The 24,467-nt window shown below is 52.3% G+C and overlaps 3 protein-coding genes across 5 annotated transcripts in view; 1 reads left to right on the forward strand and 2 right to left on the reverse strand.

Annotated features, from left to right (window-relative positions):
- The window catches only part of Acap1 (ArfGAP with coiled-coil, ankyrin repeat and PH domains 1), a 36,508-nt gene extending 34,566 nt beyond the window's left edge, over positions 1-1,942 (reverse strand). Inside the window, exons 1-2 of the mRNA XM_042670773.1 lie at positions 1,653-1,942; positions 1,003-1,060 (exon numbers count right to left, since the gene is read on the reverse strand). Coding sequence (XP_042526707.1) covers positions 1,003-1,060; positions 1,653-1,705 — 111 coding nt within the window. The 5' untranslated portion in view covers positions 1,706-1,942. The remainder of the gene's footprint in view (positions 1-1,002; positions 1,061-1,652) is intronic.
- Positions 1,943-2,385: 443 nt separating this feature from the next.
- LOC122100396 lies at positions 2,386-7,470 on the reverse strand. Its single transcript, XM_042670783.1, has 8 exons — positions 7,004-7,470; positions 6,532-6,636; positions 6,333-6,404; positions 5,516-5,604; positions 4,591-4,842; positions 3,540-3,698; positions 3,305-3,424; positions 2,386-2,742 (listed from the first exon to the last, which is right to left on the reverse strand). Exons 1-8 carry the CDS (start codon positions 7,468-7,470, stop codon positions 2,684-2,686), a joined length of 1,323 nt encoding a protein of 440 aa, XP_042526717.1. The 3' UTR covers positions 2,386-2,683.
- A 1,239-nt stretch (positions 7,471-8,709) lies between these two features.
- On the forward strand, positions 8,710-24,284 carry Neurl4 (neuralized E3 ubiquitin protein ligase 4). 3 transcript variants are annotated; one of them, XM_042670734.1, is made up of 29 exons: positions 8,710-8,985; positions 9,785-10,229; positions 10,410-10,475; positions 10,623-10,921; positions 11,082-11,193; positions 11,283-11,371; positions 13,897-13,969; positions 14,079-14,343; positions 14,586-14,767; positions 15,745-15,830; positions 15,953-16,115; positions 16,210-16,408; positions 16,490-16,566; positions 16,641-16,719; positions 17,018-17,193; positions 17,279-17,410; positions 18,064-18,209; positions 18,291-18,515; positions 18,604-18,702; positions 18,788-18,949; positions 19,139-19,303; positions 20,179-20,337; positions 20,680-20,859; positions 20,972-21,059; positions 21,164-21,271; positions 21,394-21,538; positions 21,879-21,991; positions 22,072-22,237; positions 23,583-24,284. In XM_042670734.1, the coding sequence occupies exons 1-29, from the start codon at positions 8,710-8,712 to the stop codon at positions 23,785-23,787; spliced, it is 4,680 nt and encodes a 1,559-aa protein (XP_042526668.1). In that variant the 3' UTR covers positions 23,788-24,284. The 3 variants fall into 3 exon arrangements, with proteins under 3 accessions (XP_042526668.1, XP_042526669.1, XP_042526670.1); XM_042670735.1 differs by having other exon boundaries at positions 17,018-17,187; XM_042670736.1 differs by lacking the exon at positions 10,410-10,475 and having other exon boundaries at positions 17,018-17,187.
- Positions 24,285-24,467: the final 183 nt, after the last annotated feature.

Raw genomic sequence — 24,467 nt, forward strand, 5'->3', positions numbered from 1 at the left:
GGCCCCACAACTGACAAAAAAAGAGAAGGAAGGAAGGAAGGAAACTAATAGAAGCTGGTACTGGTAATCCAAGCTACTTCAGAAGCTAAGACTTGGAGATCCAAGCTTCAAAACCAAAAACAAATTAAAAAAAAAAAAAGTCAGAGCAAAAATGTCTTCAATTCTCTATATCTAACAAGGCCAGCAAAATGCTGAACTAGAGGTATGCCTCAAGTGGTGGAGCCAGCTGTGAGTAAAAAAGCTGAATGAAAACTGGAGGCCCTGAGTTCAAGCCCCAGACTGGAAAAAAAGAAAAAAAGAAGCTGGATGCCAATCTGTAATACTAGCTACTCAGGAGGCTGAGATCTGAGGATCCGGAAGCCAGCCTGGGCAAGAAAGTCTGCAAGATTCCTATCTACAATTACTCACCCAAAAGCTGGAAGTAGAGCAGTGACTCAAGTGGTAAAGCACTAGCCTTGAGCAAAAAAGTTGAGGAACAATGCCTAGGCCCCGAGTTCAAGGCCCAGGACTAGCACACACACAAAAATTTTAGAAAGAAAGCAAGCCAGAAAGAGAGAGAGAGAAATACCTAGTAGAGTATATAAAGGTAAATTCTTTTTTTTTTGGGGGGGGAGGGTCCGGTCGTGGGGCCTGAACTCTGGGTCTAGGCGCTGTCCCTCAGCTCTTCAGCTCAAGGCTAGCGCTCTACAACCCGAGCCACAGCACCACTTCTGGCTTTTTCTGCTTATGTAGTGCTGAGGAATTGAACCCAAGGCCTCATGCATGCAAGGCAAGCACTCTACTACTGAGCCACCTTCCCAGCCCAAGAGTCTTGATCTTAAGACTCTAAACACCTCAAAGACATAGAAGTACTGCTTTTGTTTTTCTGTAGTCTTCTACATACCTACTTCACAGAGTTAGCATTCAGTGGCCCTAGAACTCTTTCTCAATCTCCATCTTTCTCCTTGGCCTTCCCCTCTTATCCTAATCTGATTCTGGGTAAATTCTCTACATCAGGATCACCTTTTCTAGACGAGTCTCCAGTTCTGACACTTCAGCTTCCACCAGCTCTATAGAGGCTCTGGAAAAGAAGAAATGGGATTATGGGAGAGACTGGGTGCCCTGGGTTGTCTGCCTTATCAGGGTGTATATTGGGGTCTTTGGGTGGTGGGCACAGACAAAGCTTCTGAGTTGAGAAGTGCTCTCCACCTGCCTGCTCTTACCCACTCTGCACAGTATAAAGCTACTAGAACCCAGGCCATAGCCGGAAGAGTGAGAAGGAGGGTGGATGTGGCTAGGACAGGAAGTTGCTAACCACCCCATAGCAGGTGCTGGGGGAGGGGCAAGATCCCCCTGAGGAGGAGGAGGATAGAATACCAGCATGGAGCCCACCGCCCTCCACCCCATCGCAGCATAGAAAGGCCAGAGGTGCAGGCAGAGAGTGGAAAGCACTGACGAACCCTGGTTTAATAGCAAAGGTACCACTTTGGGCTGCCACCTCCCTCTTGTCTCTGTGAGGCTTTAGCCCAGAAAGGCAGTTGGCCTGTAGAAGGCTGTGTGTGTGTGTGTGTGTGTGTGTGTGTGTGTGTGTGTGTGTGTGTGTGTGTGTGTGTGTGTGTTGGACATTCCCTTCCTCAGATTCCCAGACCCGCATACACTTAGCATACACTTACCGGAAGCGGGGTGAGTCCTTGAGACACTCTTCAAAATCCAGCTTGACCGTCATCTTAGTTTGACTGCTGCGAGCTAAGGGCCCTAGAGATTCGGGCAGGGGAGGATGCAGATAGAGGCACTCCCTGCCCCAGGAGGAGCGTTGATGAGGAAGGAGGAGAAGATCCTTTGCTGGGTCAGACCTGGGGGTACAATTCTGTCCCCCAAGGACAAGGGGTATCCCAGGAGGTTCTCTCACCCCACACTTTCAACAGTGCTGGAAGTAGGAGGGGGCAAGGGTGGGGCCTGGGAAGAGCAGGGGGCCTGAGATCAGACAAGCCACAGCCCCGCCCCCAGAGACTATCTGTAGTCACCTTCCTCTTGGCCTGCCCTGCCTCTGCCCCCCCCTTCTCTCTCTCTCTCTTACTTTTTCCTTCTCTACCTCTCTCTACTCTCTACTTCTCCTTCAGTGATTTGCATTTGGGGAACCTAACCATCTAAGTTCAAATCCCAGCTTGGTCACTTTCTGGTTCCTCAGTTTCCTCATCTGGAAGATGGAAACTAAAATCCCTCCCTCCAGGGTTATTACAAAAATTCAAAGATTTTACTGGTAAATTTATGGCAAAGTAAATTAACTGTATTTGTCATTGTCATCCTGTTGTAGTTTGGACACTTTTGAAATCCTAGTTTCTTTTGGGTTTGGGTTTTTGAGACAAGGGTTTCACTACGTAGCCCAGGCAACCCTCGACTTGAGATCCTCTTCAGTCTCCTGTTCTGGGATTACAAGTTTGCATCACCATGCTTGGCTTGATCCTATTTCTCATTGAGTACAGTCTCTGGACTATTCCCAGCTTTCTTCTCTCTGATCTGCTTTTCTGATTTTCTCTGTGTGAACACCTTTGAAAAAACTCTATTCTTTAACGGAGCAGCAGGTCCAGCCTGGGTACTCAATTCGCAGCACCTACATTCCTGATCTTCTTCTCTTTATTGTCTATCCTTAGGGCAGCGAGAGCAGGGGAAGATTGCCCTTACCCTTACCCCCACCCCAATCAAGCTACATCTTCCATGGTCTGGTTTCCTTTTCCAGAGTCCATTGGGGCCGCAGGGTTTCATCTGGAGAGAAGAGGTTGGATTAAGGGCATTCTTGCAGCAAGCAGGAGATCGTACCCATGTGACCCCTACACTTCTTAGCTCCTACTCACTTAGCCCCTTTGCCTCCCTGACCAGTGAAAGCACCCCTTATTTCTGCCCGAGCTCACGTGTGCGCCCATTCCGACTTGGAGGATTCTGGCTATTTTCACATTTACTTTCTGAGCTCCCTGGGCTTCGGCAGTTTAGTCCTTTGGCCCTCAGCCACTGACACCAGTTGGACGACACCTGAGACCTATGGTTTTTGTAGGACATGGAAGTACCTAGAGTGGGGTGGGATGGCAGAGAAGAGTCAAGAAGCCATAGCACTAGTGGTAGTGCCAGGCTTGACGGGAGTCTAAGCAGAAATTAAGGGAAGCTCAGAACCCCTTCTGACTTCAATGTCAACCTCAGACGCTGGGATATGTTAGGGTTTCTCTTAATCACTACCTGTTGCTGATATACCAGCTTAACAGGATTGGGAGGCTAGGAGGTAGGAGCTTGCCAAGAACTTAGGCCCAGGGAGATAGTGACCTGGTGCCCTCACCTGGCTGCAATGTTGTCATTCCCATATCCATGGAGTCTTCAGTGACCTTGTGTTCTCTGCAGGTACTTCCTGTATGGTCCAACAGACGTACCTCAGTGCTTATGGGCAAACCTGTAGAGTCTGGAATGAGGATTGGGGCATGCGAGCTGGCTGTGGGTTCTCAGCCGCCACCCCCAGCCCCTCGCCTGCCACCCCCCCCAACCGCCCACCCCAGAATGTCTGCCCTGGCTCTCACTGTCCTGCTCATCTTCTGTGTCCTCTTTAATCTCTGGGTGGGAGCAGGACCTCAGGTATCTTCCTTTGCTGTAATATTCCTTACGTTGCTGGCTGATACTCTGCTCTATAAGGATGGGGGTTGAAGCTTTGGGGAACTGACTTCCATAGGCAGAAGAATCTGGGGAAATCACCAAAACAATCAGAGTCTGTGGCTACCAACTGTGTCCATTCATCCATCCCCTGTTCTCACAGTTATTTCTCTTGCTTCATCCTCCAATTTAGAAAACCTTCAAGCTGGGCGCTGGTGGCTCACACCTGTAATCCTAGCTACTCAGGCGGCTGAGATCTGAGGATCAAAGTTCAAAGCCAGCCAGGGCAAGAAATTCCTTGAGACTCTTATCTCCAATAAACCACTCAGGAAACCGGAAGTGGCGCTGTAGCTCAAGTGGTAGAGCGCTTGCCTTGAGCTGAAGAGCACAGGGACAGCACCCAGTCCCAGAGTTCAAGCCCCACAACCGACAAAAAAGAAAAAGGAAAAAAAAGAAAACCTTCAGTGACCTTTCCATTCTCAGTGGTCTCTTGAAGTGTGTGTGTGTGCTGGTACAGGTGTTGAAACTGGGGCCTCACTCTTTCACTTGGCTTCCCTTATTCCCCCTCCCCCAAAGCTGGTGTTCTACCACTTGAGTCACATACCCCCACTGCCAACTTTTTGTTGGTTCTTTCGAGATATGAGTCTGGGATAGCTTTGATCTGTGATCCTCAGATCTCAGCCTCCCAAGTAGCTAGGTTTACAGGCATGAGCCACCAACTCCTGGCCCTTTGGGGCAGTTTTTCACCTGCTAGTCATTTCTGATGACTAGCAGTCACCCCGAGTGGGGACTCCACTCCAGCTGTCCTCTTTCTTTCCTGGGATCACCTTCCACCCCTGCCAGGCAGAAGGACTGTAGGCCCACTACACAAGACAGACTATGGTGGTCGAGTGAGGGACATAAAGTCTTAAGAGGAACAGGGCTCTGAAACTGACACTAGACTACAAATCCTTTGAGATCCTGAAGCTTCCCATTGCTAACCGTTGGCATGTCCGATGTGACTTGAAGTCCCTGGGACAGTCTTATCTTTGACTTCTCTGGTTAGTCTTTTTGTCCAGTCTTTCTCCACAGGCTTGGGCTTTGGATTTATCATCACACCTTGAATACCACTACCAATGCCAGAACTACTTTCACTGTTGTCCATGTCACTGTCCAAAGGCAGGTTTTTCTGAGCCTTGAGAAACTTTCCTTCATTGTAGTGTATCTTGCGATGTTTGTCAAAGTCATTGGAGTCTGTGGGCCAATGTGAGAGCTTGGCTTTCTTGCCAGCCTCTCACTAAAGCTTGCCTTTCTCCTTTCTCCCTCTTGCCTTCCTTCTCTTTCTTTCTTTCTCCCTCCCGCCTTCCTCCATCCCTTCCTTCCTTTCTTGTTTTTGTTTTTTGGTTGGTCCTGGGGCTTGAACTCTGGGCCTGAGCACTGTCCCTAGCTCTTCAGCTCAAGGTGAGTGCTCTACCGCTTGAACCACAGCGCCACTTTCGGTTTTCAAGTGGTTTATTGGAGATAAGAGTCTCACGGACTTTCCTGCCTGGGCTGGCTTTGAACCGCTATCCTCAGATCTCAGCCTCCTGAGTAGCTAGGATTACAGGCATGAGCCACCGGCACTTGGCTCTTCTTTCCTTTGTGTGTGTGGTGTATGTGTGTGTGTGTGTGTGTGTGTGTGTGCCAATTCTAAGGGCTTAAACTCAAGGGCTATGCACTCAAGTTTTTTGCTTGAGCTACACCTCCACTTATGGCTTTTTGGTGGTTAACTAGTGGTAAGAGTCTCATGGACTTTACTGCCTAGGCTGGTTTTGAACCATGATCCTCAGATCTCAGTATCTTGAGTAGCTAGGATTACAACTACCAGTGAGCCACCAGCTGAAGGCTCCCTTTTCTATTTAGTGCCTTCTCCCCATCTGTATCTCACGTGTCTTGGAAAAATTATCTGTGGTTCTTGAGCTTCTGTTATCACCATACTGGAGGACCTTGGGGAGGAAATTGTCCATTGTTGCAAACCTGAAGGGGAGGGAGACTAGTTGGGGAGGCAGAAGGGAGAAAAACACAATGGGAACAGGTGGTGGGTTGAACCAAACTAGCCGATCCCACCCTCCATGGGTCCTAGTCAGATGTAATAGGTATTTTACATCCAATTTTATTAGGGTGGTGGTTCACTCCTGTAATCCTAGCTACTCAGGAGGCTGAGATGTGATGATTGTAGCTCAAAACCAGCCCAAGTAGTCAATTCCTTGCAACTCATATCTTCAGTTGACCAGCAAAAAGTTGGAAGAAAGCCAGGCACCAACCAGTGTCTCACACCTGTAATCCTAGCTACTCAGGAGGCAGAGATCTGTGGCTCATGGTTTGAAGCTACCCCGGGCAGAAAAGTCCCCATGAGACTCTTATCTCCAATTAATCATTCAAAAACTGGAAGTGACACTGTGGCTCAAGTGGTAGAACACTAGTCTTGAGCACCAAGAGGCTCAAGGACAGTGCCCAGGCCTTGAGTTCAAGCCCCACAAACCACCACTACCAACAACAAAGTTAGAAGAGGAGGTGTGACTCAGGTGGTAAGGCATCACCAGCCTTGAGCGAGAAAACTAAGGGACAGTGCCCGGCCTTGAGTTCAAGTGCAAGTCCCAGTACAAACAAATATTACTCCCCTCCCCCCCATTTTAGGAGGCAAAAAGAAAAAGAGCTCTATCAACACTTTCCAACTCCCACCTCAACTCCAACAGAACACTCACTTCTCTGATAGTGCTTCCGGAGTCAACTTGAAGGAGGGCCCTGCCGATAGGTCCTCATCACTGTCATGCATCCTGCAAAGAGGAAGCAGTGCCAGGAGTGGGGCAACATCCAGTCCCCAAGGCTTCTCTACCTCCTCCCCAGGAGGTTTGTTAGAACAAAGAAGAATCTAGGTTGAAAAGCTGACTGAGGGCTTGGCACCTGTGGTAGGGGGTTCCTGGCTCATCCACCTTCATAAAACCATAGTCTTTGTCAGAAGGGTGGTAGGTAGCCAGGATGTTCATCTCATCCCAGTGCTGAGACTTCCTAAGGTGAGGAGAGGACACACAAAAGTAAGGGGGGGGGGAGGAGATTATTCTATGACCCCTTCCTCAAGGCTTTGCAGTCATTAAACACTTTTACACTCCCTTTTAGAGATGGGGTCAGACACAATGATAACCTTGGTACTGTGTGGCTAGGATTCGTTGGACGTCTGCTGCACTCCCAAAGTCCTGAAATCTGATTTCCCACCCAATTGCCCCCAGGGACTCTCACGTCAAGTTCTCAGGAGCCCCGCCCCTTCCCTCAGGGCTCGGGCCCTGCGGGTGCTCGGGTGCTGGTAACTCCTCTCCAGCAGAGGAGCAGAGCGGAGGAGCAGAGGGGAGAGGTGGGGGCGGGAGGCGGTGTTTCTTACTTCTCCACAGAGGGTGATTTCTGCACTACTGTGGAGCTGCTGTTTTTTAGGATGCCCCGAGGCCGGTCCTCACAACTATGCAAGCTGGTAGATCCCGAGTGTCCACTGCACCCCGGGCTAAGCCCCCCGGGCTCGGGGCTGGACGCCCCAGTTCTACCGGGGGCGTTGACTCTACTAGGGGCGATGCTGGGCCCAAAGCTATGGCCAACCACCTCCCCAGGGTGTTGACTCGGCCAGGAACCGCGGGTCACTACTCCGTCGGAGGGCCGGCTGGAATTAGTACTGGGAATGACGTTGCCCCCGGAGTGCAACGGAGGCCCAAAGCCTTGAAACACAGCTACCCTAGGGGGCAGTCTGGAGTCGGCCTCCGAGCCTCGGCCCCCTCCGGACCCTTCCCTGGTGGCCCTTCCGGGGATCTCTCCTTTAACGCTACCAGCAGCTCCCACCAGAGACCCCGGCCTGTCCATGGCCCCACCCGGTGACAAGCTTTCCGTTAGTCCGCCCCGCCTCTCCGCTCAGCATAGCCCCGCCACAGCCGCCCTCCCCGCCGGAGCTGGAGTCTGGGTCCGCCCCGCCTCCGTTCCCCGAGCGGCGGTAGGCGGACGCCGGATTCTCCAGATCTCAGGCCGAGCGCCCCTCCCCAGGGCTCGCCCGGCCCGGTGGTCCCACCCAGCGATTTTCTTTGTCTCCGCGACTGGTTCCCGCCCTGCTCCTTCCATCACCGCCCTCATCCGAGCCAGCCAATCATAGGCAGGGGGCCTGGCGAAGCGGCGAGAAGTCCGAATTGTGACGTCCACGCCCCTCCAGCCTCACTTAGCCCGGGAGTTGGGCTAAGGGGCTTCGTATTTAGTAGTTCCTCGGGGGATCTCCTGGGATCGTGAGTGCTGTTGGTGGAAACTGCCTGTCGGATTCCTTTGGATTACCTGTAGCTTCAAAACCTAAGAGCTTGACGCCAGGCTCTAGTGGCTCACGCCTGTAATCCTAGCTACTCAGGAGGCTGAGATCTGAGGATCGCGGTTCAAAGCCAGCCCGGGCAGGAAAGGCTGTGAGCCTCTCATCGCCAATGAACCACTGTGGCTCAAAGTGGCAGAGCGCTCGCCCTGAGGGGGGAAAAAAAACAGCTCAGGGGCAGCGCCCAGGACCCGAGTTCAAGCCCCACGGCCGACAAAATAAAAAGGTTCGAAGTTGGACTTGACATAGCCGCGAGCTCCTCCCGCCGCCATCTAACGTGCTCCGCTTCTCAGGAGAGGAGTGATGTAATGTGAAGGGACTGCGACACTTCCGGCGTGGAGGATGGGGACTTCACCGGGTCCCCGACCCCGATTTTACTGCTTGAAAGCAAGCGAAGACACCCCCTCCCTGCCGTCAAGCGAACACTTCAACGTGAAGGCGGGGTCCTCGCCGCCGTCGCAAAGCGCGTCCGGGGGCTCGCAGCCTCCCGTCGCAAACGGCAGGCGTGTCTTCCACCCAGTGTCGCAAAAGTTCCTCATGGCCGTGCCGTAAAGCAAGCCTCCGCGACCCCGTCGTCCTTCTGTTCCTACCGCGGTATCGGCTCCCCAGCACATTGCCCGGCAGTGCCGTAAAGCACATCTGGCCCCAACCCGCCTCCCCCCCCCCCCCCCCCCGTCGTATTCCCTCAGGGTGGCCGCCACGGTTGCCACGGTGCCGCCAAGCGCGGCTGTCGCGCGGCCCCCGTGTCGGCGGCGATGGCGGCGGGGTCGGGTGGGAGTGGGGGGTCTGGGGGAGGCCCCGGGCCTGGGCCGGGAGGGGGTGGGGGCGGCGGCGGGCCGGGGCCGGGGTCCAGCGGGAGTCTCGGCAGCGGCGGCGAGCTGCACCCGCGTACCGGGCGCCTGGTGAGCTTGTCGGCCTGTGGGCGGACGGCGCGGCGACAGCAGCCGGGCCAAGAGTTTAACCACGGGCTGGTGTTGAGCCGCGAACCTTTGCGCGACGGACGCGTCTTCACCGTCCGCATCGACCGCAAGGTGCAGAGCTGCGACCGCGAAACCGAGATGTGAAGGGTGGTGGGAGGGGACCAGAGGGAGATGAGGGAGGACCGCCAGAACACCCACAGCGTCGGGCATCGAGAGGGAACCAACAGATCATAGGGCACCGGGAGACGAGGAGGAGGAAGACCACACGAAGCAGACACATTCAGTCTTAAGGAAAGGAGACAAGGAAAGGTTGAATTTTCTCAAGACCCAGAAGCTGGAAGGGACACGGAGGCCCACACACTCGAATGACGGGGGATCAGACCTTCTGGCAGTTTTGGAGGGATGGAGCAGAGACATAACCGAGGGAAGAACAAAACCACTGAAGGGCAGACTCTCAGATAGGGCCAGGAAAATGGGTGAGGAGACATAATCGGGGAGAGAGGGAGGTGTGATACTTGACCCCAGAGAAAGAATTCAGGAGAAGAGTGGATCTGGGTGAGAATTAAAGAAAGGGATGTACAAAAGCAAGAGGTATGGGCATTTGGATTTGGGTATTTGAAGAGCCATAGAAACAGGCAAAATAAGAGGAGGCGAGAGGGTTGAATTTAATCTGATTGGTGGAAGGGGAAAGTAGTGTGAACTTTGAGTACCTGAGTAAGAGTCAGAGTTGCTAGGAGAGAGCAGTTCAAAAACTATTATTTCCTCAATCCTTGTTGAGGAAATTACCTGTGGGCCTGTGTTTTGGGTTAGTGCCTAAGAGGTGTGCCAGGGTGCCTGGTGGATGTGGTTTCCTAGTAGTGGGCGACTCACTGATTGCCTATCCTGAATCAGTCTACAATTCTTGTCTTAGGTTAACTCCTGGAGTGGCTCCATTGAGATTGGGGTGACAGCTCTGGATCCCAGTGTGCTGGACTTCCCAAGCAGTGCCACAGGACTGAAGGGGGGCTCATGGGTAGTGTCGGGCTGCTCGGTGCTGAAGGATGGGCGTTCCGTGCTGGAAGAGTATGGCCAGGACCTGGATCAGCTTGGCGAAGGGGACCGTGTGGGTGTGGAGCGCACAGTTGCAGGGGAGCTCCGGCTCTGGGTGAATGGGCGGGATTGTGGTGTGGCTGCCACAGGCCTCCCTGCCCGTGTCTGGGCTGTTGTGGACCTTTATGGCAAGTGCACCCAGATCACCGTGCTTCCCCCTGAGCCAGGCTTCAGCCCCCCTACTCCTATCCCTACACCTCCCCTAGAGCCCTCAGCCCCCCCTGAGGATTCTGCCTTGGCTCAACAGGGGACCTCTGGAGATGAAGGTAAGAAAGCAGCTAGGGTGGTGTTGGATGAGTGGGGCAGAGGGCAAATGCAGTGACAAGCTAGCCTGGGTGTGGGCAGGGCCATTGAGACTCCACAGTTTTGTTGGAGAGAGCAGGGTCTAGAGAGGGTCTCCTGGCTGTGGGCTCTGAACCCTTATTCCCATCCCACCTGGTCCCCAGCCTTCATGGTGTCCCCAGCGCAGGCCCGGCCGGAGTCGTTTCCTAACAACCTTGAGTCGCATAATGGTGAGGGCTTCGGGGAAGCCCAGGGAAGGGGAATGGGCCATGAGGTGGATAAGGGAGGGACCTTAAGAGAGGGTTAGGGCAAGAGTGCTCCAAGCCAGAGGGTATAGGGATTTACCTCAGATTTCTTTCTTCATCCTGCTGCTGTAGACTTTGCCAGCATGGAGCTCTCTGAAGTGGTGAGCAATGCCATCCTATCTGCCTACAATGGGGGGCTCCTGAATGTGAGCCTGAGCTCTCCTCCAGCAAGGGATGGACTGGGATCTAGCGGTGCTGCTACCTCACCCATCCTCACCTCCAACGATGCCCTACTCTTTCATGAGAAGTGTGGCACCCTCATCAAACTCAGTAACAATAATAAGACCGCTGAGCGCCGGAGGCCCCTGGATGAATTCAACAATGGGGTTGTCATGACCAACCGCCCACTTCGGGACAATGAAATGTTTGAGGTGTGCAAGATCCTGAAATCTGACAGGGCTTCCTGCTCTGGCAGTTAAAAGTGGGGCTTAATCATTGCTGCCTAGAGGGTAGGAACTGGGGGAGAACCATGGGCTGAGAATCCCTCCTCTACATTCCTTGCCCTTTCCATCTGCTGTCATTCAACCCCAGATCCGTATCGACAAGCTTGTGGATAAATGGTCAGGCTCCATTGAAATTGGTGTCACCACTCATAACCCCAACAGCTTGGAATATCCAGCCACCATGACCAACCTCCAATCAGGTATAAGCCCAGGGCAAGGGTAGGGATACAGGCTTGGGGTTGCTGAGAAGGCAGCCTGTAGCTTAACCAAGTATCTTATCTTTACCCAGGCACCATCATGATGAGTGGCTGTGGGATTCTGACCAATGGCAAAGGCACTCGCCGGGAGTACTGTGAATTCAGTCTGGATGAGCTACAGGTAAGGGTGGGGCACAGCCATTCCAGGGAGCCCTGGGTATCTCTGTTCTGTGTGGGCATCATCCAGTGTTCTTCTCTGTTATCTAGATGAAGTCCCTTAGTGTTACTTTTGAGAAGTCAGAGTAGCTCAACAGACTAAATCCTATATGTTAGGCATGATGGCATATGCCTGTAGTCACAGCTATCTGAAGCAGATAGAAGCAGAAAGATTTTGAGTTAGAGGGCAGCCTAAGCAAAGTTATCTGTGAGTCCATCTTTAAAAACTGTTGGTTGGGCTGGGAAGGTGGCTCAGTGGTGGAGCTCTTGCCTTGCATGCATGAGGCTCTGGGTTCGATTCCTCAGCACCACATATGCAAAAAGGAAAAAGCCGGAAGTGGCACTGTGGCTCAAGTGGTAGAGTGCTAGCAACTGTTGGAGCTGGGCCCGGTAGCTCACGTCTGTAATCCTAGTTACCCAGGCAGAGATCTGAGGATTGCAGTTCAAAGCCAGCCCGGGCAGGAAAGCCCTTGAGACTCTTATCTCCAATTAACCACCAGAAAACTGGAAGTGGTGCTGTGACTCAAGTGGTAGAGCGCTAGCCTTGAGCTGAGAGCTAAGGGACAGCGCCCAGGCCCAGAGTTCAAGACCCACGACCAACAAAAGAAGAAGCTCAAGGACAGTGCTCAAGCCCTGAGTTCAAACCCCCGGATTGATATAAAACAACAAAAAACAAACAAAAAAAACCCTGTTGGTTACTGGTGGCTCATACTTTTAATACTAGCTACTTGGGAGACTAGGAATAGAAGGATTAAAAATGATGCCAGAAAGGCAGAAAAATTCAGCAGCTCTTTTCTTTTTTTGGTCAGTCGTGGGGCTTGAACTGGGGCTCTGGGCACTGTCCCTGAACGCTGTTTTTTGCGGAAGGCTTGCAGTGTACTACTTTGAGCCACAGTACCACTTCCAGTTTTCTGGTAGTTAATTGGAGATAAAAGTCTCATGGATTTTTCTGCCTAGTCTGGCTTTGAACCACAATCCTCAGATCTTAGGCTCCCGAGTAGTTAGGATTATAGGTGTGAGCCATCAGCACCTGGCTTTTGAGATCCCTTTCTTAACCCATAGTTGTGTGTATTGGCATGTGCCTGCCATCCCAAGCTATGTGGGAGGCTGAGATTTGAGTTTGGAAGGATTGCAGTGATCAGAACAGTGGAGGAGACTTTTCTTGTCCACAGAGGGAAGCTGGATACAGTGATGTGCACCAGTAATGATGGGAAGTCTAAAGTAGTCAGGTCAAAGGTCATATACACTCTCAGATAGGAGACAAGACCCTGTCTCAAATATAACCAGTAGAAAAACAACCAGAAGCATGGTTCAGTGGTAGACTGTCAGCAAGCATAAAGCCCTGAGTTCAAACCCTAGTACCACTTTTATTATTTTTTTTTATTTATTTATTTTTTGGTCGGTCGTGGGGCTTGAACTCTGGGCCTGGGCGCTGTCCCTCAGCTCTTCAGCTCAAGGCGAGCGCTCTACCACTTGAGCTACAGCGCCACTTCCGGTTTTCTGGTGGTTTATTGGAGATAGGAGTCTCACGGTCTCTCCTGCCCGGGCTGGCTTTGAACCGTGATCCTCAGATCTCAGCCTCCTGAGTAGCTAGGATTACAGGCGTGAGCCACCAGGGCCCGGCCCTAGTACCACTTTTAAATAACTTAGAAACAAAAGGGCTGGGGGGACATAGTTTAAGTGGTAGAGCACTTGCCTATCCTGTGCAAGGTCCTGGATTCAATACCTAATTAATGCTACAAAAAAAGTGCCTTTTTTGTTGGTGATGGTAGTGGTAGTCATGGGGCTTGAACTCGGCCTAGTCGCTCTCCCTGAGCTCTTTTGCTCAAAGCTAGTATTCTACAACTTTGATCCACAGCACCACTTTTTTTTTTTTTTTGGTCAGTGGTGGGCTTGAACTCAGGGCCTGGGCACTGTCCCTAAGCTTTTGCTCAAGGCTAGCACTCTGCCACTTGAACCACAATGCCAGTTCTGTTTTTTTCTGTTTATGTGGTACTAAGAATCAAACCTAGGGCGTCATGCATACTAGGCAAGCACTCTACCACTAAGCCACCTTCCCAATCCATATAACTCCACATCTGGTTTTCTGGTGGTTAATTGGAGATGAGTCTTACAAACTTTCCTGCCTGGGCTGTTTTTAAAACCAAGATCCTCAGATCTCAGCCTCCTGAGTAGCTAGGATTACAAGTGTTAGCCACCAGCGTCCAGCTTAAAAAAATAAGCCTAGGCGGCTGGGTAGGTGGCTCAGTGATAGAGCGCTTGCCTTCGTGCATGAGGCCCGGATTTGATTCCTCAGCACCACATAAGCAGAAAGAAAAAAGCCGGAAGTGGCCCTGTGGCTCAAGTGGTAGAGCACTAGCCTTGAGCTGAAGAGCTGAGGGACAGCACCCAGGCCCAGAGTTCAGGTCCCACGATAGTGGAAAGGCCCAGGACTACTGTGGAACTTGACTGACTAAATTCCAGACTGAGCTATTTTTCTGTTTTGAACAGGAAGGTGATCATATTGGCCTGACCAGAAAGTCCAACTCTGCTCTGCACTTTTTCATTAATGGCATTGACCAGGGTAAGAAGACACTGAGGAAGGGCCATTTGTCTGGGCTGTCATTGAGTCTGGTCCCTAGCTCACTTCCTCTTTGGTTCTTGCCTTCCTGAGACTCTCCTCTCCTTCACAGGTGTGGCTACCCCATTGACACCCCCAGTAGTCTATGGTGTCGTAGACTTATATGGGATGGCTGTGAAGGTCACTATCGTTCACAATAACAACCACAGCGACCGTCTTCGTCGGAACAATGCCATCCTGCGTGCACTATCCCCTGAGGGTGCTCTCCGTCGTGCTGCTCCTGCTGCCCAGGCAGAACCTGAGCGCCTGCTCTTCCACCCCAACTGTGGGCAGAAGGCAGCCATTACCCACGAGGGACGCACTGCCCTGAGGCCCCAGTATGGCCCATGGGGTGGGGAGAAACCTACAGAAGGGGCTCTACTGGCATTGGGGCAGGGTGGAAACATAGAAGGCATTGGGAGTCTGGTTTGGGGAGTCCTGGACAGAAAGATGGGGAGCTTTTGGAGCATGAGGTCTGGTTGGTGGCTTAGGGCTGTGTCTACCGGCAGGTGCTTCTGGGCTAAGCCTTGATAGACTCAGTGTGTGCTGGTATCTGAATTTGTGCTTGCTTTGTTCTCAGTGCCACTGATGACTTCAATCATGGCGTGGTACTGAGCAGCAGAGCCCTTCGGGATGGAGAGGTGTTTCAGGTGCGCATTGACAAGATGGTGGACAAATGGGCTGGCTCCATTGAAATTGGTGTCACCACCCACAACCCTGCCTACCTCCAGTTGCCCTCTACTATGACCAACCTGCGCTCTGGTGAGCTTCTAAGAAGGACAAGACTGGGATTGGGACCTAGAGAGAAAGTGATCCCTACATTCCAGGCCTTTGTTCTCATTTGTTTTTCTCTCTCTGCTGGCCCTTGTTCTATTCTCTCTCTCCTCCTCCCCTCCCTCTCTCTCCCCTTCCCCTCACTCCCTACCTCCATCCCTCTCTGTCAGTTCTGGGGCTTTAACTAAGGGAGCTTGAGCCTTTGTGCTCAAGACTAGTTCTAACACTTGACTCACAGCCCTCTTCCAGCTTTTTTGGTAGTTGTTTGGAATTAAGAGTCTTGGACTGGGGCTGAGAGTGTGGCTTAGTGGTAGAGTGCTTGCCTAGCATGCATGAAGTCTTGGGTTCCATTCCTCAGTACCACAAGCAGAAAAAGCTGGAAGTGGTGCTGTGACTTAAAAGAAGCTCAGAGACAGTGTTCAGGCCCTGATTTCAAGCCTCAGGACTGGCAAAAAAAAAAAAAAAAAGTCTTGGACTTCCCTGCCAGGACTGACTTTGAACTGTCTCCTGAGTAGCTAGGATTACAGGTATAAGTCCTTGGTACCCAGCTTGCTCTTTTTGTGCTGGTATTGAAGCTTGAACTCAGGGCCTGGCCATTTTTCCTTTGCTTTTTTTACTCAATGTTAGTATAGTTAACACTTGACCACTTGAGCCATAGCTCCACTTTGGCTTTTTGGTGATTAATTGGAGAGAAGAGTGTCATAGACTTTCTTGCTTGGGGCTAGCTTTGAACTGTGATGATCAGATTTCAGCCTCCTGAGTAGCTAGGATTACTAGACCAGCCACCTTCCAGTTTCTAGCCCCTTTCTTATTATACTTGTGACAACTCATCCAATGGGCTGTCTGGGGAACTGAAATTATTTCATCCCACTAAGAAGAAAGCCAAACCTCCAAGGAAAGACAGGAGTAGGATGTGGTGTTAACTGCTTTCTCCCTTATCTCCTCTGCCACTCCTGCCCACATAGGGACCTGGATGATGACTGGGAATGGGGTGATGCACAATGGGACAACCATCCTGGATGAATATGGGCACAACTTGGATCGCCTCAAGGTGGGAGAGTAGGCACACTGCCTGGGCAAAGTAGTGGGGCAGCCAGAGAGGCGGGGTGGATACAGAACCATCCCAGGTAGGAACTCTGCCTGACTCCTCACTCCAGCCCCACTTCTTCCAAGGCAGGGGACACGGTAGGCGTGGTGCGGCGGGAGGACGGGACTCTCCACTTCTTTGTCAATGGAATGACACAGGGTCCTGCTGCCTGGAATGTACCCCCGGGTGTCTATGCTGTCGTTGATCTCTATGGCCAAGCGGCCCAGGCCACCATTGTGGACGACTTGGGTGAGGGCCGGGCAGGGCTGGGGCATGGGTTAGGGTGGCTTTGGGAAGCCTTTCAGGCACCTGAAAACTTAGTGGGTGATGTCCACTTTTACAGAGGTGCCTCCAGTCCCCGAGCCACTCTCCGAGGGGAATAATCAGGTGTCTCCAAGCTCCCCGTCCTCAGGGGCAGGGGCCTCTGACCTGCGCTTCCACCAGTTGCATGGCAGTAATGCAGTCATCACTAACGGGGGCCGCACTGCACTCCGCCACAACTGCCGTAGCGAGTTCAATGATGCCATTGTCATTTCCAACCGGTCAGTCTCTGGACTTTGATGTGTCTGCTGTCCTGTTGCCCACATAATCACGGCCTCAGTGATCCCTAATCTCCCTGACAGGGCCCTGAGGGATGGAGAGCTGTTTGAAATTGTCATTCAAAAGATGGTGGACCGCTGGTCTGGCTCCATTGAGGCTGGTGAGTGGAGACTCAGGGATACTGGATGCCTATGGCCTCCAGGGTCAGCTCTGACTTCCACTCCCTTCTCCCAGGAGTAACTGCAATTCGGCCCGAAGACCTGGAATTCCCCAACACCATGACAGACATTGACTATGATACGTGGATGCTGAGGTTAGGCTGCTTGCTTCAGGGGTCAGCTTGGTGTAGGACTGGGTTGAACTGGGATCAGGAAAGCAGGGTTTAGGCCTGAAATAAATCTAGGGGATATGGCTGCCTCTTCTGTTCAGTTCTGGAAAGCTAGGGATTCTTGCTTTTCCAACTAGGGGAATCCCAGGGGCAAAAGGGACATGATTAGACTTCAGACTAAGATCAAGAAATATATACACGCACGGTTCTGACAGACATACTGAAGAGAGCAGTGAGGGAATGAGTATGTGAAGCTCACTCACCCTTTCTGCTCTCCCCACAGTGGCACAGCCATCATGCAAGATGGTAACACCATGCGCAATAACTATGGGTGCGACCTGGATGCACTGGGCACAGGTGCCCGCATTGGCATGATGCGAACTGCCAAGGGGGATTTGCACTACTTCATCAATGGCCAGGACCAAGGCGCTGCCTGCTCAGGCTTGCCTCCGGGTAAAGGTGACTACTCTGTGGCTTCCAGCCTGCCCCCTTAGTTCAAGCTGCCTGGACCCTCAGGCTTCTGATGCCTTTCTTCTCTACACAGAGGTGTATGCAGTGGTGGATCTCTATGGCCAGTGTGTTCAAGTCTCCATCACCAATGCTACTGGCCCCATGGATAACAGCTTGGCAACCAGCAACACTGCCACTGAGAAGTCATTCCCCCTGCACTCCCCTGGTACCTATGTGGGCATAAGAGAACATGCTACAGGCTATGGGAGGGAGGGAATAGAGCTTGATGGCAGGCAGTCCAGAAATAGGGGACTGACCTGGGGCACAGAGCCTGGTTGCTTCCTTATCACCCAGAAGCCAGAATGCTATGTGCAGATATCCTGTTATGATGAATGGTGTTTTCTTTTGGTGATAATAGGATTTGAATGCAGGGCCCCTTCAGCTTACTAGGCTGGCAGTCTATCACTTGAGCTACATGCCTAGCCCTTTTTTGCTTTAGATAGGGTCTCATGCTTTTTTTTGCCAGAAACGGGCTAGCCTGGGATAGTGATTCTCCTACCTCTGTCTTCCATGTAGCTGAGATCACAGCTGTGTGCCACCATGCCTGCCTTTTTTGGTTGATAGGGGATCTTGCTAACTTTTTCCCCAGGTTGGCTTGGAACTGAAACTCTCCTGATTTCTATCTCCCAAGTTGCTGCATTTATAGGCTATTTGGGGCTAGGCCATTTTGCCTAGTGCTTGTCAGCAGGTTTTGATGCATAATAGCACCTGAGATCTTAGTGTCTACATCCAGTTTCATCTAAAAGTTTTGCTTCACATCTTATCTGAAGCTAGCTGCCCTAATCCCCCTTCTTTCCCTGGCTATCTGTCTGTCCACAGTGGCTGGTGTGGCTCACCGATTCCACAGTACGTGTGGCAAGAATGTCACTCTGGAGGAGGATGGCACAAGAGCTGTGCGTGTGGCTGGCTATGCACATGGTCTTGTTTTTAGCACCAAGGAGCTCAAAGCTGATGAAGTGTTTGAGGTGGGCTGCAGGGTTGCGACCAGGGGAGGGGGAGCCTGATGGCCTTTCAAAGAAGGTCAGCTAATGTTTTCTGTCCCGCAGGTGAAAGTGGAAGAGCTGGATGAAAAGTGGGCAGGTTCCCTCCGGCTGGGGCTGACCACACTAGCACCAGGAGAAATGGGACCTGGAGCAGGTGGTGGCCCAGGGCTGCCTCCTTCCCTGCCAGAGCTCCGGACTAAGACCACCTGGATGGTATCCAGCTGTGAAGTGAGGCGTGATGGACAGCTCCAGAGGATGAACTATGGCCGGAATCTAGAGAGGCTGGGGGTGAAGCAGCTGATGCCAAGACAGCAGGGTAGGAGGTTGGGAATGAGAGAGTCCGAGAAGACTAAGCATCTATCCTTGTTCTTCCTAGGTGGGAAGCCGGGTGGGTATTCGTCGGGGAACAGATGACACGATGCACATCCTGGTAGATGGAGAGGATATGGGACCTGCAGCTTCTGGCATTGCCAAGGTAGACCTCAGCTTCCTTGGGTTCTAAGAATGGGTGGGAGTCTTGTGTTGATCTCTGACTTCCTGGGTCTTATGTCTGTCCCCAGAATGTATGGGCTGTGTTGGATCTCTATGGGCCAGTACGTAGTGTGTCCATTGTCAGTTCCTCGAGAATAGAAGAGCCAGAAAGTACTCAGCCTCCCTCCCCCAGCTCGGACACCGGCAGTGAAGGCGAGGATGATGATGAGGGCGAGGAACGTGGCTTAGGAGTAAGAGACTGTGGCAGGGCCTACTGGGCCTGGGGATAAGCAGTTGGTGGGCCACTGGTGAGCCAGAGTTTCCTAGGTTCTCCAGTGGCTCAGCAGAAGCTCATACTTGAGCTCTGTGTACATTCTAGTGGGGAGGGTGGGTCAGGCCTGCCATTGGTCCCTGGGGCAGTTCAGTCTCTTCCTTGCCAGGACCAGAACCAAGTGGGTATTATACCCACAGCCCTTGAGTTCCTGGAGAACCATGGGAAGAATATCCTTTTGTCCAATGGGAACTGCACAGCCACGCGGGTGGCCAGCTACAATCAGGGCATTGTTGTCATCAGCCAGCCCCTGGTGCCCCAGCTCCTGGTGCAGGTATGTACTATGCCTCCTTCTTCCCAGCTCTTCTTGCTCTAGTGTGACCCAGGAGCAAACTCCCCATAGGGGAACTTTCTCCTGCAAACTGAAAAATATGTAAACTTAGCCCAGTGACAGAAGCCTCTAGGAACAAGGTTATAGATAGTAACACAGGTGATAGTAAGATGAAGGCTTACAGAAGGATTACGTGGGGAGGGGCTGGGAAGGTGGCTCAGTGGTAGAGCGCTTGCCTTGCGTGCCTGAGGCCCTGGGTTCGATTCCTCAGCACCACATAAGCAAAAAGAAAAAAGCCGGAAGTGGCGCTGTGGCTCAAGTGGTAGAGCACTAGCCTTGAGCTGAAGAGCTGAGGGACAGCGCCCAGGCCCAGAGTTCAGGCCCCACGAAAAAAAAAAGAAAAAAAAAAAAAAAAAAGGATTACGTGGGGAATATGGCTCAGTGGTAGAGTATTAGCATGTCCCAAGTCTTGAGTTCAATTTCTAGCAAAGGAGGGGAAAAATGAGGGCCAGGTACCATTGATTCATGCCTGTAGTAATAGCTTCTTAGGAGATTGAGATCTGAGGATTGGGATTGGGAGCCAGCCTGAGCAGAAAAGCCCCAGATACTCTTATCTCCAATTAACTAGCAAAAAGCTGGAACTCAGAGCCACGGCTCATTAGCCATGAGTACAAATGATGGAGAGAGTGCTGAGACTCTGAGTTCAAGCCCCAGTACGTGTACACATACACACACACACGAAAGAAACCCTTGAGTTTGTGCTTTCTGGTCTAGGTCTACTAAGTATCATCCAGGCCCTCCCTGCCTTGGGCTGAAAGGCTAGGTGAGTGGCCTCTACCCAGGAGGCCATGGTTGTAGATTAGTTTCTTTTCTTTCAGGTGCGGATAGACTTCTTGAACCGACAGTGGACATCTTCCCTTGTACTGGGAGTCATCACCTGCCCACCAGAGAGGCTCAATTTCCCTGCCTCTGCCTGTGCCCTCAAACGGGCAGCCTGGCTGTTGCGCGGCCGAGGTGTTTTCCACAATGGTCTCAAGGTGAGGAGGGAGCCAAAGAGTGGAGTGAGCCATGCCTCCAATAGCAAAGGAAACCCACAGCCCTGGGGGGGTAGTACCTCAGGTCTGAAGGGGGCAGCTGTGTGTGTGGCTGAGCACGTGTTGTTTACATGATCACGTTTAGGCCTGTTCCTTACTCTTGTGCCCCTGCTGTTGAGAATGTTATATTTGGGGCTAAGAGAGGGGACTCTACGTAATTAAATTGCAGGTGGGTAAGGGTGGAGGAAAGCCCAAAGATTGATCACACCCAGAAGCAGTGAGGAGCTGGATGGCTGCTGGAGGAGTGAATCTGATGTCTGGAAGACAGTGGTTCTCTCTTCCCAGATCTGCGAGAAGTTTGGGCCAAATCTGGATACGTGTCCTGAAGGCACCATCCTGGGACTGCGGCTAGACAGCTCTGGGGGCCTGCATCTCCATGTCAATGGGGTGGACCAGGGGGTAGCTGTACCTGACGTGCCCCAGCCCTGCCATGCACTTGTGGACCTCTATGGGCAGTGTGAGCAGGTTAGTAGCACTGGAATGGGGAAACTAGGAAGTGTGTATATAGTCCACAGAGGAAATCAGCAGGCCCTGGGGTGTTGAACAAGCTCTGGCTGACCACCTCTGTGCCCTGCAGGTGACAATTGTGAGTCCTGAGCCAGGGGCTGCCAATGGGAAAAGTGCTGGAACCCAAGGGGACATGGAGAAAGCTGACATGGTGGATGGTACATACACCCGCCTAAAGGGACCATGATCCTACCCTTCCTCCCTTCCCCCTCCCCAACTCTGGTCCTTCTAGCCCTGCCTACTGAGACCTCTGTTCCCTCAGGTATCAAGGAGAGTGTGTGCTGGGGTCCACCACCCACTGCTAGCCCTCTAAAGAGCTGCGAGTACCACGCCCTTTGCTCCCGCTTCCAAGAACTGCTGCTGCTTCCTGGTGAGTTCTGGTCTCCTAGAAACCACCACATTCCCATGGCTAGACTATGGCCATAGTCAGTCCTGGAGGCTGGCTTGGAGGGCAGCAGTGTGGTTGAAACTAAGCTTGTCACTTTCCCACAGAGGATTATTTCATGCCTCCACCGAAGCGTAGCCTGTGCTACTGTGAATCTTGCCGGAAGCTTCGAGGAGATGAGGCCCACAGGCGCAGAGGGGAGCCCCCACGAGAATATGCCCTGCCCTTTGGCTGGTGCAGGTTCAACCTCAGGTACATTTGGACCAGACTCATGCATTTTCCCTGCTGCTTTTTTGCCATCTTGCAGAAGAGTCCCAAGAGGAGGTACACACAAAAAAATGATAGAATGGGGCTGAGAAAGTGGCTTAGTGGTAGAGTATTTGCCAAGCACGCGTGAAGCCCTGAGTTTGATTCCTCAGTACCACATAAACAAAAAGCCAGAAGTGGCGCTGTGGCTAGCTTTGAGCAAAAGCAGCTCAGGGACAGTGCCCAGGCCCTGAGTTCAAGCCCCAGAGCTGGCAAAAAAAGAACTTTATGTGTTGAGGATGACCTTGGGGACCCACTGACCTTTGTCCTGTCTGTCCTATCATAGAGTGAATCCCCGCCTGGAAGCTGGGACACTAACCAAAAAGTGGCACATGGCATATCATGGGAGCAATGTGGCAGCTGTACGGAGGGTGCTGGACCGAGGGGAACTGGGAGCAGGTACTGTGGAGCAGGCAGAGGTGGGACAGGCTGGGCTGGGAGTCCTAGGAGAACTGTGCTGACCCCAGTTGTCCTCACAGGAAGTGCCTCCATCCTGAGCTGCCGGCCCTTGAAGGGAGAGCCGGGAGTGGGGTTTGAGGAGCCTGGTGAGAACTGTGCACCTCCCCGGGAGGAGCAACCCCCTCCAGTGCTGCTCTCTCCCTCCCTTCAATATGCTGGGGCCGAGCCCCTGGCCTCCAAAGTGCAGTGAGTACAATGGCTGGGGGAACTCATGGCCCCTTGGGTCCTTACGATTTGCCACCCCATCTCTTCCCACCCTAGTTTACTAGTTGCTGCTTTTCCAGCTAAGCCCTCTCTTCATTTATTCATTGAAGTCACCACATGCTTAGTAAAAGAAAACAAGAGCGTTGCTCTTGTGAAATTTATGTATTCTCTTTAGTTTTTTTTTTTGTTTGTTTTTGGTCTTTTTGTGCATGTGTCTGTACTGAGAACTGGACTTAGGCCCTAAGAGCTAAGCTTTTGTTCAGCTTTTTCACTCAAGGCTGGAGCTCAACCACAGCTCCACTTCTGGCTTTTTGTTCATTAACTGGAAATAGTCTCACAGACTTTTCTGCCTCAACTGGCTTCAAACCTCAATCCTTAGATCTCAGCCTCCTGAGTAGGTAGGATTACAGGTGTCAGCCATGAGCCACTAGCACCTGGCTTCTCCAGAATGTATATAGCATATAATGAAGTCTTTTTTGGGGGTCAGTCGTGGGGCTTGAACTCTGGGCCTGGGCACTGTCCCTCCGCTCTTTAGCTCAAGGCAAGCATTACCACTTGAGCCACAGCGCCACTTCATTTTCTGAGTGGTTTATTGGAGATAAGAGTCTCATGTAGCCGGGCGCTGTTGGCTCACGCCTGTAATCCTAGCTACTCAGGAGGCTGAGATCTGAGGATCGCAGTTCAAAGCCATCCGGGGCAGGAGAGACTGTGAGACTCCTATCTCCAATAAACCACCAGAAAACCGGAAGTGGCACTGTAGCTCAAGTGGTAAAGCACTCGCCTTGAGCTGAAGAGCTGAGGGACAGCGCCCAGGCCCAGAGTTCAAGCCCCACGACCGACAAAAAAAAAAAAAAAGTCTCATGTACTTTTTCTGCCCAAGCTGGCTTTGAACCACAATCCTCAGATCTCAGCCTCCTGATAGCTAGGATTACAGGTATGAGCCACTGGTGCCTGGCCTCTTTAGTATTTTTTAAGGTGGTAAGTCAACAGTATGGAAACAAAGACAGGTGAAGTGGATGAGAATACCATTTGGGGTGGTTATACTTTATTAAACAGAGTGTCAGGGTGGGCATAGGTGAGGTTTGAGTGAAGGCATGAGGGTGGTGGAGTTAGTTAAGCAAACTTTGAGAAGGAAGAGGGTTTCCAACAGTACAGCTGGAGCTGAATCCCTTAAGCCAGGAGTATTTCTTAGGAACAACCAATTCTGTGGTGAGAGGGATTAGCTAGGAGAGCAAGAGAACTAGGAGACCTCAGTCCCCTAGTTCATTTGTTTTGGGGTTTTTTGGTAGTGCTTGGGTTTGAATTATTTCTACTTCATATCTGACAGATTCCGGGACCCTAAATCCCAGCGGACGCATCAGGCCCAGGTGGCGTTCCAGGTGTGTGTGCGCCCTGGCTCCTACACCCCTGGCCCTCCTTCTGCTGCACTCCGAGAACCCCCGGACCCACACTTTAGCCCGGCCGAACTTGAATGGGTCACAAAGGAGAAGGGGGCCACACTCCTCTATGCCCTGCTGGTACGGGTGGAATGAGGGGTGAAACGCCACTACTACAAGCACAGCTGGGCCTAGGCCCTGGACTCTTGAGTGAAGACTGCCTCCACCTCATTCCAGTGACTCATGGCATGCACAGGTGCTGTCCTGGCAGACATGGGAGCACTAGGCAAGCTCTCAGATTCACATGGGAAGTGGGGCACATTTCCACGGCCAGGGCCCAGCACACTTCCTCTGCTGGAGAATGAGTTCATGGGGAGCCCAGCACCAGGCCCTGGATCCCCTTCATGCACTGACTTGGGGAACATGACTCCCTATTACTCCCCTCCCCATATCACTTAATTTATTTCCGTTTTTTTGTTTCTGGTTACTGTGAATTCCAAAGGGGTCTCTCCCTGTGCCCACGCGAAGCTGCTTTTTCCCCCGGGCAATGGGGTGGGAGTGGGGACGGAAGGGCGGGCCCAAGGAAGACGCGGGCTCTGTACAGTTGATACTGACTCTTGATTTCTAAGGAGCCAATAAACGCTCTCAGAGTATCTGCCTCCGCCTCTGTCTCGCGCGCCACTCAGCGCCCGCGATCTCGAAGTAAAGAGCTCCGAGGCCGGCTGCCTCGCCGCCCGAGCGGGACCCCGAGCCCGGGGCTTGGAGGTGCGGCCCCCGTCCTCCCGCGCTTCCGGGTTCCTTGCCCAACCGGCGAGGTCTGTTCCCTGCTGTGACTC

The sequence above is a fragment of the Dipodomys spectabilis genome, unplaced genomic scaffold (assembly GCF_019054845.1).
Source record: "Dipodomys spectabilis isolate Male_0828 unplaced genomic scaffold, ASM1905484v1 ptg000576l, whole genome shotgun sequence".
Classification (NCBI taxonomy): Eukaryota; Metazoa; Chordata; class Mammalia; order Rodentia; family Heteromyidae; genus Dipodomys; species Dipodomys spectabilis.